The sequence below is a fragment of the Triturus cristatus genome, chromosome 4_1, assembly GCF_964204655.1.
Source record: "Triturus cristatus chromosome 4_1, aTriCri1.1, whole genome shotgun sequence".
NCBI classification, from domain to species: Eukaryota; Metazoa; Chordata; class Amphibia; order Caudata; family Salamandridae; genus Triturus; species Triturus cristatus.
The window spans coordinates 40,832,370-40,845,957 of NC_140585.1; the positions used below are offsets into that span (position 1 = coordinate 40,832,370).

The 13,588-nt window shown below is 46.1% G+C and overlaps 1 protein-coding gene across 9 annotated transcripts in view; it reads right to left on the reverse strand.

Annotated features, from left to right (window-relative positions):
* Window positions 1–13,588, reverse strand: part of LOC146839410 (membrane-spanning 4-domains subfamily A member 12-like) — a 158,801-nt gene that overhangs the window by 90,628 nt on the left and 54,585 nt on the right. For all 9 annotated transcript variants that reach the window (XM_085651442.1, XM_085651448.1, XM_085651451.1 and 6 more), the window contains one exon: window positions 8,513–8,669. In XM_085651442.1, coding sequence (XP_085507568.1) covers window positions 8,513–8,656 — 144 coding nt within the window. In that variant the 5' untranslated portion in view covers window positions 8,657–8,669. The remainder of the gene's footprint in view (window positions 1–8,512; window positions 8,670–13,588) is intronic.

Here is a 13,588-nt window from a genome sequence, read left to right on the forward strand (position 1 = left end):
TGAATGGGTCTGTGAGTGAGTCTGAGAGTAGATGCCTGAGTGTCTGAGTGGGTCTGTGAGTGGGTGTATGAGTCTCTGAGTGGGTCTGTTGGTATATGAGTATCTCATTGGGTCAGTGAGTGGGTGTGTGAGTCTCTTAGTAGGTCTGTAAGTGGGTGCATGAGTCTGAGTGGGTCTGTCAGGGAGTGCATGAGTTTCTGATTGGGTCTATGAGTGGGTGTGTGAGTCAGAGTAGGTCTGTGAGTAGGTGCATGAGTATCTGAATGTGTCTGGGAGTGGGTGTATGAGTGTCTAATTGAGCCTGTGAATGGGTGCATGAGTCTCTGAGTGGGTCTCTGAGTGAGTGCATGAGTTTTTGAGTGGGTGTGTGAGTGAGTGTATGAGTTTTTGAGTCTGAATGGGTCAGTGAGTGGGCACATAGGTCTCTGAGTGGGTCTGTAAGTGGGTGCATGAGTCTCTTAGTAGGTCTCTTAGTGGGTGTGTGTCGGAGTGCTCTCTGTTTTGTCCTCTTCTGCTCAATTTTGCCTTTTCTGCTTCTTTTTTTGCCCTCTGTTCAGCCTTTCCAGCTCATTTTCTACTCTCTGATTTGCCATTTTGCTCAATTTTCTGCCCTCTGTTTTGCCTTTCTAGCTTATTATTCTGCCCTCTGTTTTGCCTTTTCTGCTTGTTTTTCTGCCCTCTGTTATGCCTTTTCTGCTCGATTTTCTGCCTTCTATTTTGCATTATCTACTAATTTCTCTGCCCTTTTTTTCTCCCTCTATAATGGGGGAGTGAGACTGCCATAATTTCATTACTAGAGGTCGGCCCAGGGACCCATCACCCAGGGCATGGACTTAATTCAGTGGAATAGGGGGACTGCGCGGCCTCCCTCCCTTGTCTGATTTTGGGTCTGGGGACCCCATTCCACCAGGGCCTGGCCTTCAAATGCTGGGTGCCCTCCCAGGGCACCCAGTCACCACTGTTGGGGACCGCAGGGGGAGACTGAATGCCCCCATGGTCTGTGCCGGCTCCTCGCCTCCTGCAGGAGCCAGCAATGCTCTTACACACAAGAACTGCTAGTCATGCAGCTCCCTCTGTGTAAGAGCAATCCTTTCATTTGTTTACCTGCACGCATGTTCACAGCTCCTGCTTGCTGAGAGTGGAGCATGTGTTTGCCCTGCGTTAATGTGAGCTGTCATAGCTCCCTCCAAGTCAGAGCAAATAGCTATGTCCTGGAGTGAGAACCCCGGGACACAGCAGGAGCCGGGCCTGGAAGGCAGTGGTCACCAGGGCCAAATATGGCTCCAGAATGGGGCCACACGGCCCACCTCCGTTCTCTCAGCACAGGCCACCCTGAGGAGGTGGTGGCCCTGGGGAGATAAACTGCTCTGGAGGCCCCTTCCCACTTTACAAATAATAGTTTGGCCCCTGGATTTGGTAGCCCCTAGTGTCCAAGGGGGGTCAGCGGGCCCCCCATTACTTTCAGTTTAGTCTGGGGATTTGGGGGTCCCTGAAGTACAGGGGGGTCCGCGAGGCCCCCCATTTATTTCTCTTTAGGTGATGGTGATGGTCCCTCTGGGGGCCCACAACCAGTATTAAGGGGTCAGGGTATTCCTACACTGCCCCTTTTTTTTTTTAGACTTATTTTTCTGTGACTGCGCTGAATCTGAGTCCCAAGATGGCTGCCAACACTTTCTGCTTGAAGTGTTGGCAGCCAATCTGATCTCAGCACAAGATTGGGAGGGTTCTCAGAGCCTTTGCGTCCCTAGATAGCCAAATGTGTTTTTTTTCAATATCTCCCAAACTACTGAACAGATTTACACCAATTCACAAAAAGGTTGCTTTCTGAACCAACAGCGACCTTTCTTCCAAATTTAGTGTGATTTCTTACGGCTGTAGTCGTGTCTAAAATCCCTATGGGAATTTGAATGGGGAAAACGTGCTTTTGCCCCACCCCCCTTTTTCTCTGCCCCTATTTGACGGATCACCCAGAAACTTTTAAGACAGCGGCTAAAATGAGTGTTGTACTAAATTTGAAAATAGCACAAGGATTCATCAAACAACATCAAAGTTATTGGTAAAACAAAAAAACTCTTCCTATGGAAACATGGTCCTACCCATGACGAACTACTGGCATACAAACATGTATGCCTTTGTGTTTGGATCACTGAATCAAATTATACATGATGTGGCCAGTCTCGAAGGGATGAATAATTATAACAACATCATTGCCAGCCTTGAAACCATTTTTTAAAAACATATTTCTATAGATTTTAACAACGTTAACAACATTAATAACAATATAACCAGTTCCACTTGTCTACTTTTTTTTAGAGTTTTATATAGCGTGAACTAGAACCGAGACATCAGGTATCAGAGCGCTTTACATGAGCACCAGTTTCGTTACAGAAGGATACATTCACTTTTGTTAGGCACAGGGAGATTAAGTGATTTGCCCTGAATCACAGGATGTTGAGCATCGTTGCCGAGACTCAACCCGGTTCCCCAGCTTCGAAGTCGACTGCTCTAGCCGTAAGGCTACATCCTCTCCCCATGATAGCCACAATTCCTATATACATTTATTAAATCCCCACATCCAAGCCATGATAGTCCTACCACTTAGCCAAAATCTGCTCATGTTTGTGGTCTGGAGCATTAATGACGAGAGAGCGGTAAATCCTAGAGATGGCTCCCATGCCCAGTCTTCCTGTCAGGATCTTAGCTTCAAGTGGGTTACATTTTGGAATTTGTGTGCCTGTTGGACTATGTGCTAAGGCGTGGTGCGATTGCAGATAGCGATGACATTTTTTGTTGAAGACCTGGTATTGCTCCTGCATTTCCTGAAGCACAGTATGGCCTTCCCTCATCAGACATCCCCAAGGTGAGTGATTCCGAGTCTGTCCCACCACGTAAAGCCCTGCAGGCCAGCCGTATAGTGTATCCACGTCCCTTGCCACAGCGGTGTCTTCCTGGTGAGTTTGCCCTCTCATCCCATCAATCGAAGTGCTGCACTCCTGTACAGCAGGGTTACCTGTGTATAGTCAGGGCGCGCCTGAGGGATTGGGGCCCCGTAAAGCAAGTCATAACCCAACAGGGTCAATTCCGCCCGAAATGCTGGGTCATCTCACCCACGTTAAATCAGTCATTAATCTTTGTGAGCTGCACGGCGAAGTAGTAAGCACAGAGCTCTTCCATTCCCATACCTTCATCGTTAGGGGCGTGTTGTCCATTGACAAAGGCTACACGATGGGGAGCCCCCACCCAGAGAAAAGCAGTAATCCTTAAGGCCAATACCCTAAACTACCTCCTAGGGACTGGATGGGGGAAGTTTGAAACAATGCATAAAAAGAGCAGTAGAATCATCATTTTAAATAGCACTACTCACTCCAGTGGTTTGAAAGGCAAGTGGCCTCACCGCTGCTGATCTCTGTTCAACCCTACAGTCATCTGAAGTATTTGAAGGATAGGCGGTGTAGCGGAATTGCGTAAAACCAGGAAAAATCACCTACATCCCCCTTGATTGGCACCGATAGGGATTTAGATTCATTGAATCGTAGCCTGGAGGTCTCTCATATAGACAGAGAATCTCCAAGCATCATGGGGGCCTAGGACTGTGGGTTCTTCAGGAACATCAAAATATCATCAGCGTATAGTGCTATACGCTTTTCCGATCCCCCTCCCTAGGACCATCCCCGCACCTGAGCATCTCAGCAGATGAGGCGTGCCAGGGGTTCAATCACCAGGGCAAATAAAAGTGGGGAGAGAGGGCAGCCCTGGCATGTGCCTCTACAGATTGGGAAGGGTAGTCCGAGGATCCCATTAATTTGAACCTGGGCAGTTGCCAACAAGTTTTCAGAAGTAGGGCCCGAGTCCTGCCCTCTGCCACACCACTTCCAAGAAGGACCAGACAACGGTATCAAAGGCCCTCTCAAGTATCAGGGCTGTAGGGTTGCTAAAGTGATGCGCCCAGGAGACGCTTGGACTCTTCAGATATAGTGTCTGGTGCTCCTGTTTTCATGGAACCACAATGATCAGGGTGGATCAGACAGGGTGGTGTCCGAATGAGTCAGGTAGGCAAGACCTTTGCAAATAACTTGACGTCAGCATTAATAAGGGAGGCTTATACAAGGATCATTGATCTAGGGGCTGATCCGCTTTAGGAAACAAGAATTAGTTGTAGTGTCTTGCTCCAGGGGAAATGACGGCCATTCTGTCATCTCAGTATATAGCACCAGGAGGTGGGGGATTAGGAGATACTCAATTGGAAAGGCATCGGAACCCAGGGTCTTTTCTGGGGCCAGATTGGACAGGGCCTCACTGATCTCCTCAACCGTGAGTGGCTGATCCAGGTCGTGGTCCAAGCCAGCCCTAAAGACTTGCATCATCTGCTGCGCCAGGCTTGTATCATCTTCATACCCTGCTGTTTCACATTCAAATTAGCAAGAACAGGCGTACAAACAAACCTGGCTGCTGAACCAGCCACTTCAGACAGCCAACAAAGTGTCAAAACCTTGCTAGGCTTAAAACCAAGAAGTGCCAAAAGGGAAAACCAGATGTTAAGCCTTCTCCCTGCAAGTAAGAAGGATATGGAACAATATCCCTCCTCAAGTGAGGTTGTATGACTCCTGCAATTCAGAAAGGATCTAAGAACCCACTTAAAGGCTCCGCCTACAACGTCGAGGATACTAGTTTGGGCACCAACAGAACTCCATAAACTTTCCTTTAGAATTGTGCAGTATTTCAACTCATTGGTCGTATACCAACCTATTGTTCCATACATTCCATTGTTCCATACATTCCACCATTGCTCCCCTTGTAGTGCCTCAATGTAGTAAATACACCAGTCCATGCATACATTAAATGTAAGGCTGTCCTGCTGAAAAGCTATTGAGTTATTCCCTCACGAATAGATACCCTGGATGAAAAGGATGGTAATGACCCAAATACCAACCCTGAAGGAAAGCGCTGATATCTCCCAAAAAATGAAATGTTCCTTTTTACACAGTTTGTAAATCAGTGGCATGAATTCCTGCTGCCACCCTGCGATCCAAACCTCGCTTTTGAAAATGTACCTATCCCACTCCGTAAAGTAGCTTCCCTTTTCACAAAGGAATGGATGCCGAATGACTCCATGTCATAGTTCTTTAAACTTTAACTTCCATTTTATAACAACAGTTGTAGATTGCCTCTAGGTGTTCACAACTTTATTACCTATAGCAACAAAAATAGAGTCAAATTTCTATGAAGTCATAATCGATTTTGGCTCGAAGCATACACTGTGACGTTCATCCATATTCCCAATCACGCGCTTATGTTATACATACCTCTCAGTCGTCCTTCTACAGGGCAAATCAAATGCCTCACTTCAAGTCCATGCCTCACAGGGCTGCTGCTGTTACTCAAACGGAATACTGGAGCAACTTATTGCTTTTTCTGCACCAGTACAAAAAGTATAGATGATGGACTTAATGCTGAATAAATCAAACATTCACCCCAGTCACAGATCTGGGTTTAATCCATTGTTCTTTAGCTCACTTCGCCACCCCAATTTGGACCCAGCCATATGCAAATCAGTCATGACCCTGCTCCCCATGGGAACAGTGCAGTCCGAACTGCCAGGCCAGGTCCTCCCTGGACGGGAAAAAAGCATCCTGGGACCATTTTTGGGGTATCACCCCTCATCAGCCAGGCTAGCTTGAATCTGGTGGCATAGTGAGAAAGGGACTCATGTGATTAGGAGGGAATGCTTGATTTGTTCAGCCCTCCGTCCATCAGCTGTTTTTTTTTCAATTTTCTGCACCAGTAAACATATGTTCTCTATGTTCCCAATAATAAATGTTCTTCCAGCTACTTACCTCAAACAAGGTATAACTTTGCAGTGTTCTAAGGTAAATACAAAAAAACTATAGTGTTCTAAAGAAAGCAGGGAAAACCTATTCTTTGTTAAGTTCTTTTGGGCTTAATGACTTAAAAAATGAATCCAGCAGCAAAAACAGATCTCGACACAGCAGCACCGTCCACATATTTTTCTTCTCAAGCTGGCATCGGTACCGCCTTAAATCCCTGAAATCTTACTTGTACTCATAGTTGGTGATTCTCAATAGAATGTTTTGTTACACTGGGTCTTGTCTTTTTCTAACAAATGGCTTATTTATGTTGGTTGATACAACTTTTAAGGTGTCATAAGATTTATTCACCAGGAAGGTAGACCTATAGGACATCTAAATGGGTATATTACAGCCTGGCAAATGCGTATTGCGAAACGTCTTTACTTTATCAATTACCAATTTATGTGTGTTTTATCACTGGCTCTTTTATTTTCCCATCACAATTTTCCCATCCAAAACAGGGGAATGTTCCTGTTCCTTTAGATTGTTTTTGGTGCTATTCATTGCATGTTTGTTTTGGCTTTTATCAGCATATAGTATGGGTGTGATGTCTTTACGTGTCTGTGAAATGGCAACAATGTATTAGAACAAACTGAAGTTAAATTCGAGATTGAGCCAGGGGTTGCAGGTAGGTTGCATTTCTGGTAGCAGATCATAGAGAGACTGAGAGACAGAATGTCACAGGGCGCTCTAAGGCATTTCTTACATGCACCCTCTCTCTCTCTCCCTAAACAAACCCCTCATCTAAGAACTGGATCGCTCCAATCAGGTCTTTCGCCCTCAACCTTTTAGTGTCTTGTAAATAATGAAGGCTGGAACTCTTTTGGTTCCCACTCTACACCATTGGCCTGTGATGTAAGCTTTGAAGGGATGAGTTGAAAGCAGGCTTAGAATGTTGAGCCCTGACATACATGCAGCAGAATAAAGTCGTGTAAAATTACTCGCCTTGTGCGGCATAGTTATTGGCGAGAACCTCGGCTCTTACGATGCTACACACCTAACTGAGGCAAAGGCAACATATCTCAGTGCCAGACTTGAAAGGCCCATCTTCTGAAAGGTGTGTCCCTTCCCTGATATGTAAACCTGTATTGCTATGTTTGTGCAGTGCATCTTGGCTTCACATTGGTCCGAACTACAGGTAGGGATGAAATGTGGACACTGTCTTCTTTCCACCCCTGATACAACTGGACAGCACCTGATCAGGGTTGCCATAGGTGAAGTTAAGCCTGCAGTTGTACCCCATCATATGGGTAAATAAGGGATTCATACAGTAATTTGCTGGCCAACCAAACTCTGTTTAGTCAAATGTGATAGCGTGAAAAGCAACACAAAGTATGGTTTTGAATCTTCACTAACCTTTTCTTGTTTTGCAGCTTTACATAGCACAAACCAGGTCAGAGCTCCTCAGAGAGCTGTACAAGCAAACCTATTTTTAGGCGCGGGGAGATAACATTATTTGCCTAGAATTGGCAGAGGCCGGAATTCAAGCCTGGTTCCCCAGTTCCAAGGTCAGCAGCTTTAGCCACTAGGCCACATCCCACAATACAGGCCTCACGACTTGAATAATGGCAATAGGCTCAACAGTTGACTTCCATGACATCTAACCAGCAGCTGAAATAAATCCAGAATGCCACAACTAGACAAGTCCTAATCTTAACAGATGTGATCACATTCCTTCTGCCGTGAAGGTCCTATAAGGGCACCACTCACCAGGAGATTCTGTGTCAAAGGGGTGATTCATGGAACAGGACCACCCTTCTTACAATCCTAACTTAGCCTGCTCAGTCAAAAACGAGTCATCAGTTCCAGAATGTCCTCCTCCTCCTCCTCATCATCAATCTAAATACCTCATATTAAAGGGAGGTCTTCCTGTGTACTGATGTGCGAGCTCTGGAACACGCACGCGAGGAGATCAAGATCTGGCTGTTCCCAAGACCATGATTTCAACTGACCTCAGGCTAAAAGTTTTTACACAATCTACAAATCTATACCTGACACTCATTTCACATCCCAAATCATGCTTAGGTTTGCTGCATGCTCCCACAAAAGGTTTGGTGCACACCAACAAGCCTCACATACAACACCACAACATATCACATACCTGAGACCTCAATGTTCTTCCAGCCAAACACAACAAATGGAGTGGATACTTACTCAACCAGAAAGTGATTTGGGGCCTTCTACCCTGTAGGAAAGACCATGGTGCAGTTCATGTATCTTATAGCTTTTAGCACACACTCCCAGACCCTCTTTAGGAGTGGCCTCTTCATTCTGATGGCACCTTTTGTCTCCATTAAACATTAGCAAGTTGTTGCTCAACCATACTATAACTTTAGGAGGGGTACACTCTGGCCTTAAATGAGGAATTACTGGGGAAATGTGACTGATTCCCTCAGTTATTCCTCATTTCTAAGGGGACACTCAGGATAGGAATTGACAGCTTTTCTCCACTCCCTGGTATCGTTATTTCTGGGGTTGGGAAATATCCAGGCCATTTACTGGGCCACTCATAAAGAGAGCCGCAGTCGGCACAGAGATGGGAAGTGCTTAGAGCTCTGCTTCCACCATGCATCTTGCATTCAAGTATTCTGGACAGATAGTTTGCCTGCAGTGTGAAAAGTAGAGGTGTGAGTATCCAAACTTACCCCTTTTTTCGTAGAATTCGCTACATCTGGAGTCCGCACAGGAGAAGGAGCATGAGTTCTTGGTAGAAAATTGATGGGGAAATTAAAATTATTAATTCGAGTGGTTGAATATCCGGAAGTTGGCCCACTTATTGATGACGACATGCTGCTCCGGTAACTAAAACAGAAAAAAGACCAGTAAGTATATTAAACGTAAGTTGTGTACCACAGACTCTGTCTCTGAGGAGATGCCAGTTTTGTGACCTTGACAGTCAGCCCACAACACCAGAGCCTGATGCAATGAGTAAAAGGGGGCGGAGCTATCACTGCTGCAGCAGGTGCAGTGCGGTACAAAAGGGGGTGGTGATGAACGGAGCATCTGAACCAATCAAACACTCACACCCAGTCAACAGATCTGGGTTTGATCCATCACCGTTCTTTAGCCCACTCTGCCACCCCAGTTCAGACATGGCCATATGCAAATCAGTCTGACCCTGTGCCTCATGGGAACAGTCCAGCCCGAACTGCCAAGCAATGCCTTCCCTGGACCGGAAACAAGCTTCCTAGGACTGGTTTCTGGCATTTCAGCCGTCTTCAGCCAGGCTTGCTTGAATCCAGTGGCAAAGTGAGCAAGGGATGCAGTAGCATCAGGACCTAGAAGCCTTTGGGACCACTGAACCTTGATTATTGCTGAATTTTAGTATGCAATCAGTGGTAGCGGCATATTTTCCTTGTTAACAATGGGACCCATTACACTTTTGCTACTCCACTAGTGTGTGTGCACATTGTAGGCTTGTAAAACCATATCTCTTCTCCTTCTCCCTAATTCATAATTTCCAACACCATGCCTTGAGGAATGTTCCGGGTGCACATCACACGCAAAAAACACCTCTCATTGACTAACTATTGTCAGGCCCAAAAAGCCAAGCAACATACCCACCATTCAGAGGCAGGCAACAATATACTATATCGGGCCTGATGACATGAGAGTTTCTCCCACAAACTTCTATGGCTAGTAAATCATTATAAACCATCACTCCTTCAGAGCCTACTGCAGTGAGGTCGCAAACGCAAACTTCTCTCACTCACAAACTATCCCCACCTTCAGACTCTACTGCAGGGAATGCATCCACCGTAGCCTCCTCTCACTCACAAACCACAACCAATCATCTCCATCATCAGAGCCTACTGCAGGGAGTGTGTCTACAGCAGACTTCTCTCACTCGCAAACCGCAACCAATCATCTCCATCATCAGAGCCTACTGCAGGGAGTGTGCCTACCGCAGACTTCTCACTCACAAACCACAATCATCTCCACCATCTGAACCTACTGCAGGAAGTGTGTCTACCGCAGACTTCTCTGTCACTCATGAACCATTTCTACCTTCAGAACCTTCTGCAGTGAGTGTGCCTATTGCAGACTTCTCTCACTCACAAACTCTCACCACAATCAGAGCCTACTGCATTAAATGTGTGTCCACTGCAGGCTTTTCTGACTCACTAACCACAACCAACTATCATCACCATCAGAGCCTATTGTTGTGAGTGTGCCCACCATGCGTACGCAATGCAGACTTCCTCAAGTGGCTATTTCAGGCTGCTTGTGCACCTCAGAGTCGGGGAACTTTTCTTAGTAACAACTCCTGACCTCCAGCACCAGAACGTAATGCATTTTATGCCAGTTTCTTTTCCCTAATAAATTTAAAGGGCCGATACGAAGGATCACGGTTGTGCGAATCAAATGGGATCACAATAGAAACCTTTGTAGGATAAGATTCAAAGTCAAAACCATGAAGGTTATTCAAAATTTAAGAATCATTTCAGAAGGCATAAAGTAGTTACTCAGATTCAAATCAGCAGCAATAATGGTTAAACCAGCAGACAAAGAAATATACTCAAGCAATCTGCAGACTTACAAAAAGATGATTTTAGTTGCGAAAAATAACTATTTTGCGACAAAAATCGAAGGGGCAGTGAACTCCTCCAAGGAATTATTTGCAACAGTTAAAAAACTCCCTGACCTAAAAACCCCAAATATTAATCAACAATTCTGTAATAAATTAGCACTTTGTTTTCAGGATGAAGTTAAGCCTGTCTATAATTCCATTCTAAACTTAAGTCAAAACGGCTGACTTAGATTCTAGCTCTCCAAAAGACACACGCGACATCAGTGCTTTATCCCACTTTGGAACTCTGATGGCCAATCAGATGCAAAGAATACTGATGCAGATCAAAACAGGTGCACCACAGGACCCTTGTCCAGCCAGAACAATTCACTTAGCCCCAGAGGTGATAGCCACACACCTCACGGCCATTTTTAACAACCTCTTTAAAGCAGGTTTTTTTTTCAAAAGATTGGAAGGTACAGTCTATTCTGCCATTAAAAAGGCTAACTTAGACATTGGTGACCCCAAAAACTATCGACCAATAACTCGATTACCATTTCCTACCAAACTGGTTGAGAAAATCGTCAACAATGAATTAACCATCTGTGAGAAAGTGGCTCTGTATATACTGTTCCTTAAGAGGTACAGGGTGTACAGAGTCCACAGACCCCAAGGGTTTAACAGAGGTTAAAGTTAGATATAACCTTACTCTCCAAAGTGGTAGCCTGGTCGAGCAGTAAGGCAGTATCAGAGGACGTGTAAAGCATTTGTTGTACACACTCAGTCAGCAAATAGTTCCACACACTCAATAACTGAACTCTAGGCCAATGGTTTGTATATAAAAAAAAATATATGCTTGTTTTATTTTAGAACCAACACTTGGAATTAAAATATACTTTCTCGACAGGAGATGTTTCATAATAATACTTTTGTATATGCAATTGACTTTTTAGTAAACAGTTACAAATAGTTGCAGTAGACAACTCTATTTCTACACACAATACATTGAGCTCAATGATAAATTCAGATTATATGCAACAGATTACTTTGTAGATTACTTTTGTAATTCCAGGCTTGGATCCTAGATCCAGTCTTGGGTCAGTTCTCAGAATCAGCTGTTAAAAGTCGACTTTGGTACTGTAATGATTTTTAACTAATATTTAGCTATTTCAAAAGTGAGCACTTGGAAAATATTTCAGAGCAAACAATCAATGATTCCCTATGGAAGGAAATGTAAGTTACAGGTACAGTAGGTTATCGTTACTTTTGTAATCCAGTACTGGGTGTCTAGACTCAGTACTGGGACATTTATCCAAAACAGGTAAGTAATTACGTTTTCAGATGTTATACGATTTTTGAGGAATATTTAGAAATTGCAGAAATCAACACTTAGAAGAAATTTCATAGAAAAGCAGTCAATGGTTTCCTATGGAAGAAAAATGAGTTAAAGGTAAGTATAGTTGTGGGTACTTTTCAGCGTCAGTGCTGGGCACCAAGATCCAGCACTGGGAGCTCACCTAAGAGCAGGTGAGTAAATTTGTTTTTGGTACTCGGCTGATTTTTGGTGAATATTTTGAGTTTTGAAAAGTTCACACTTAGAAGAATTTCCAAGAAAAAGCCAGTGAATGTTACCCTATGAGGAAAATGAAGTTAGCGGTTTAAGGGTAAGTACTCGACTGGCAGAGTTGAAGTTCTGGGCATAGACTCAGGGGTCCCCCAGTGTTAGGTAGGTACAGTCAGTTCACCCTCAGCGGTTTCAGGACGGCCGGGTGCAGAGAGAGTTAGGCCCAATGTTATCCTATGAGGGATAGGGGGGCCTGGGTTGGTGGCTGCTGTCTGGCAAGCCACGCGGCTGTGGGAGCTGGGCTCCTGGTCACTTACTCAGGGCAAGTGGGGAAGTAGGTTAGAGTAGAGTTTTCACTGCCAGGGCCACTCGGGCGGCTGGGTGCAGGGTGCTTTTGAGCCGTCGGGCGCTCAATTGATTTCTATGAGAAATCTCCGGATTGGAAAAAGACTGCAGGCTCGGGGACGAGGACTCTTCAGGTGCCACCACCACTTCGAGAGGTAAGTTGGGTAGTTGGAGGATAGGTAGGTACCCCGGGATTGGGCACAGGGGGCCGTGGTGCACCGCGTGCAGGGGTGCCTTTTGGTGTCGGAAATCTTACCCTCTGTTGATCGCGGTTGGGGGGGGCACTCTGTTCCGAGGCTGCAGGCGTCTTCAATTTTGTCGAGGGGGGTCCTTGGGTGCCGGACTCGGGGTCACAGTCGCCGTGGGGTCGCCCTCGTGGGTTTAGTTCACTCCGGCACCGGCCAGGCTTGGCTGGTGCAGAGTGGGCTGGGATCGCGGTTCCGGGCTGCTGCCAGGGGTTTAGAGATAGTTTCTGAGTAGAGCCTCTACTCATAGGAGTCCCAGGGAATCAGAGTTCAAAAGTAGCCAGGTCCTCCGGGGTTTCTGAGGTTGCTGGCCACAAGAGATGCCGCGCTGGAGCAGGAGCAGGTTCGAGGGTCGACAGGCCGGTAGGGCTGGGGCCAAAGCAGTTGGTGTCTTCCTCTTTTTAGCAGCTGCAGGGCAGGTCTTTTTTCTTCTTGCTCTTCTTGTAGTTTCGAATCTGGGATCTGGGGAAGGAAGGTTCAGGGTGCCCCTAAATACTAGATTTAGGGGCGTTACAGGTAGGTGAGGCCAGGGACCAATGGGTCCTTGTCCTGGGGTGGGTACACCCCCTATCCTGCCTCTCTCCTGTGGGAGGGGGGCAGTAGCCTAATCCTGATAGGGTAGGGCCTCCCATCTTCAAGATGGCGAGAGCCCGGAGATGTGCTTCACCTCGCCTCCCCCACCTGAGGGGTGGGGTGGGCAGACTGGCACATCCCCTGTCCTTGTATGGGGTTTCCGGCCAAGCTTCCCGCCAGAGTGGGGGGTTGCAGTGGCCTGGGGAAACTCCAAGAGGCGGCATGCCTTTGAAGCTTCCCTTTGCTCATCCTGGGGGAGGAGATTTCTCACCAGGGGTCCAGCAACGTGTCTGCTGTGTGGCAGCCTGGGCAGCCTCAGAGCAGACGTGGATTGTAGGTTAGTTGTAAGGGGGCATCTCTAAGATGCCCTCTGGGGTGCTTGGTACATTAAATCCCACACTGGCATCAGTGTGGGTTTAATGTGCTGAGAAGTTTGATACCAAACTTCCCAGTCTTCAGTGTTGCCATTATGGTGCTGTGGAGC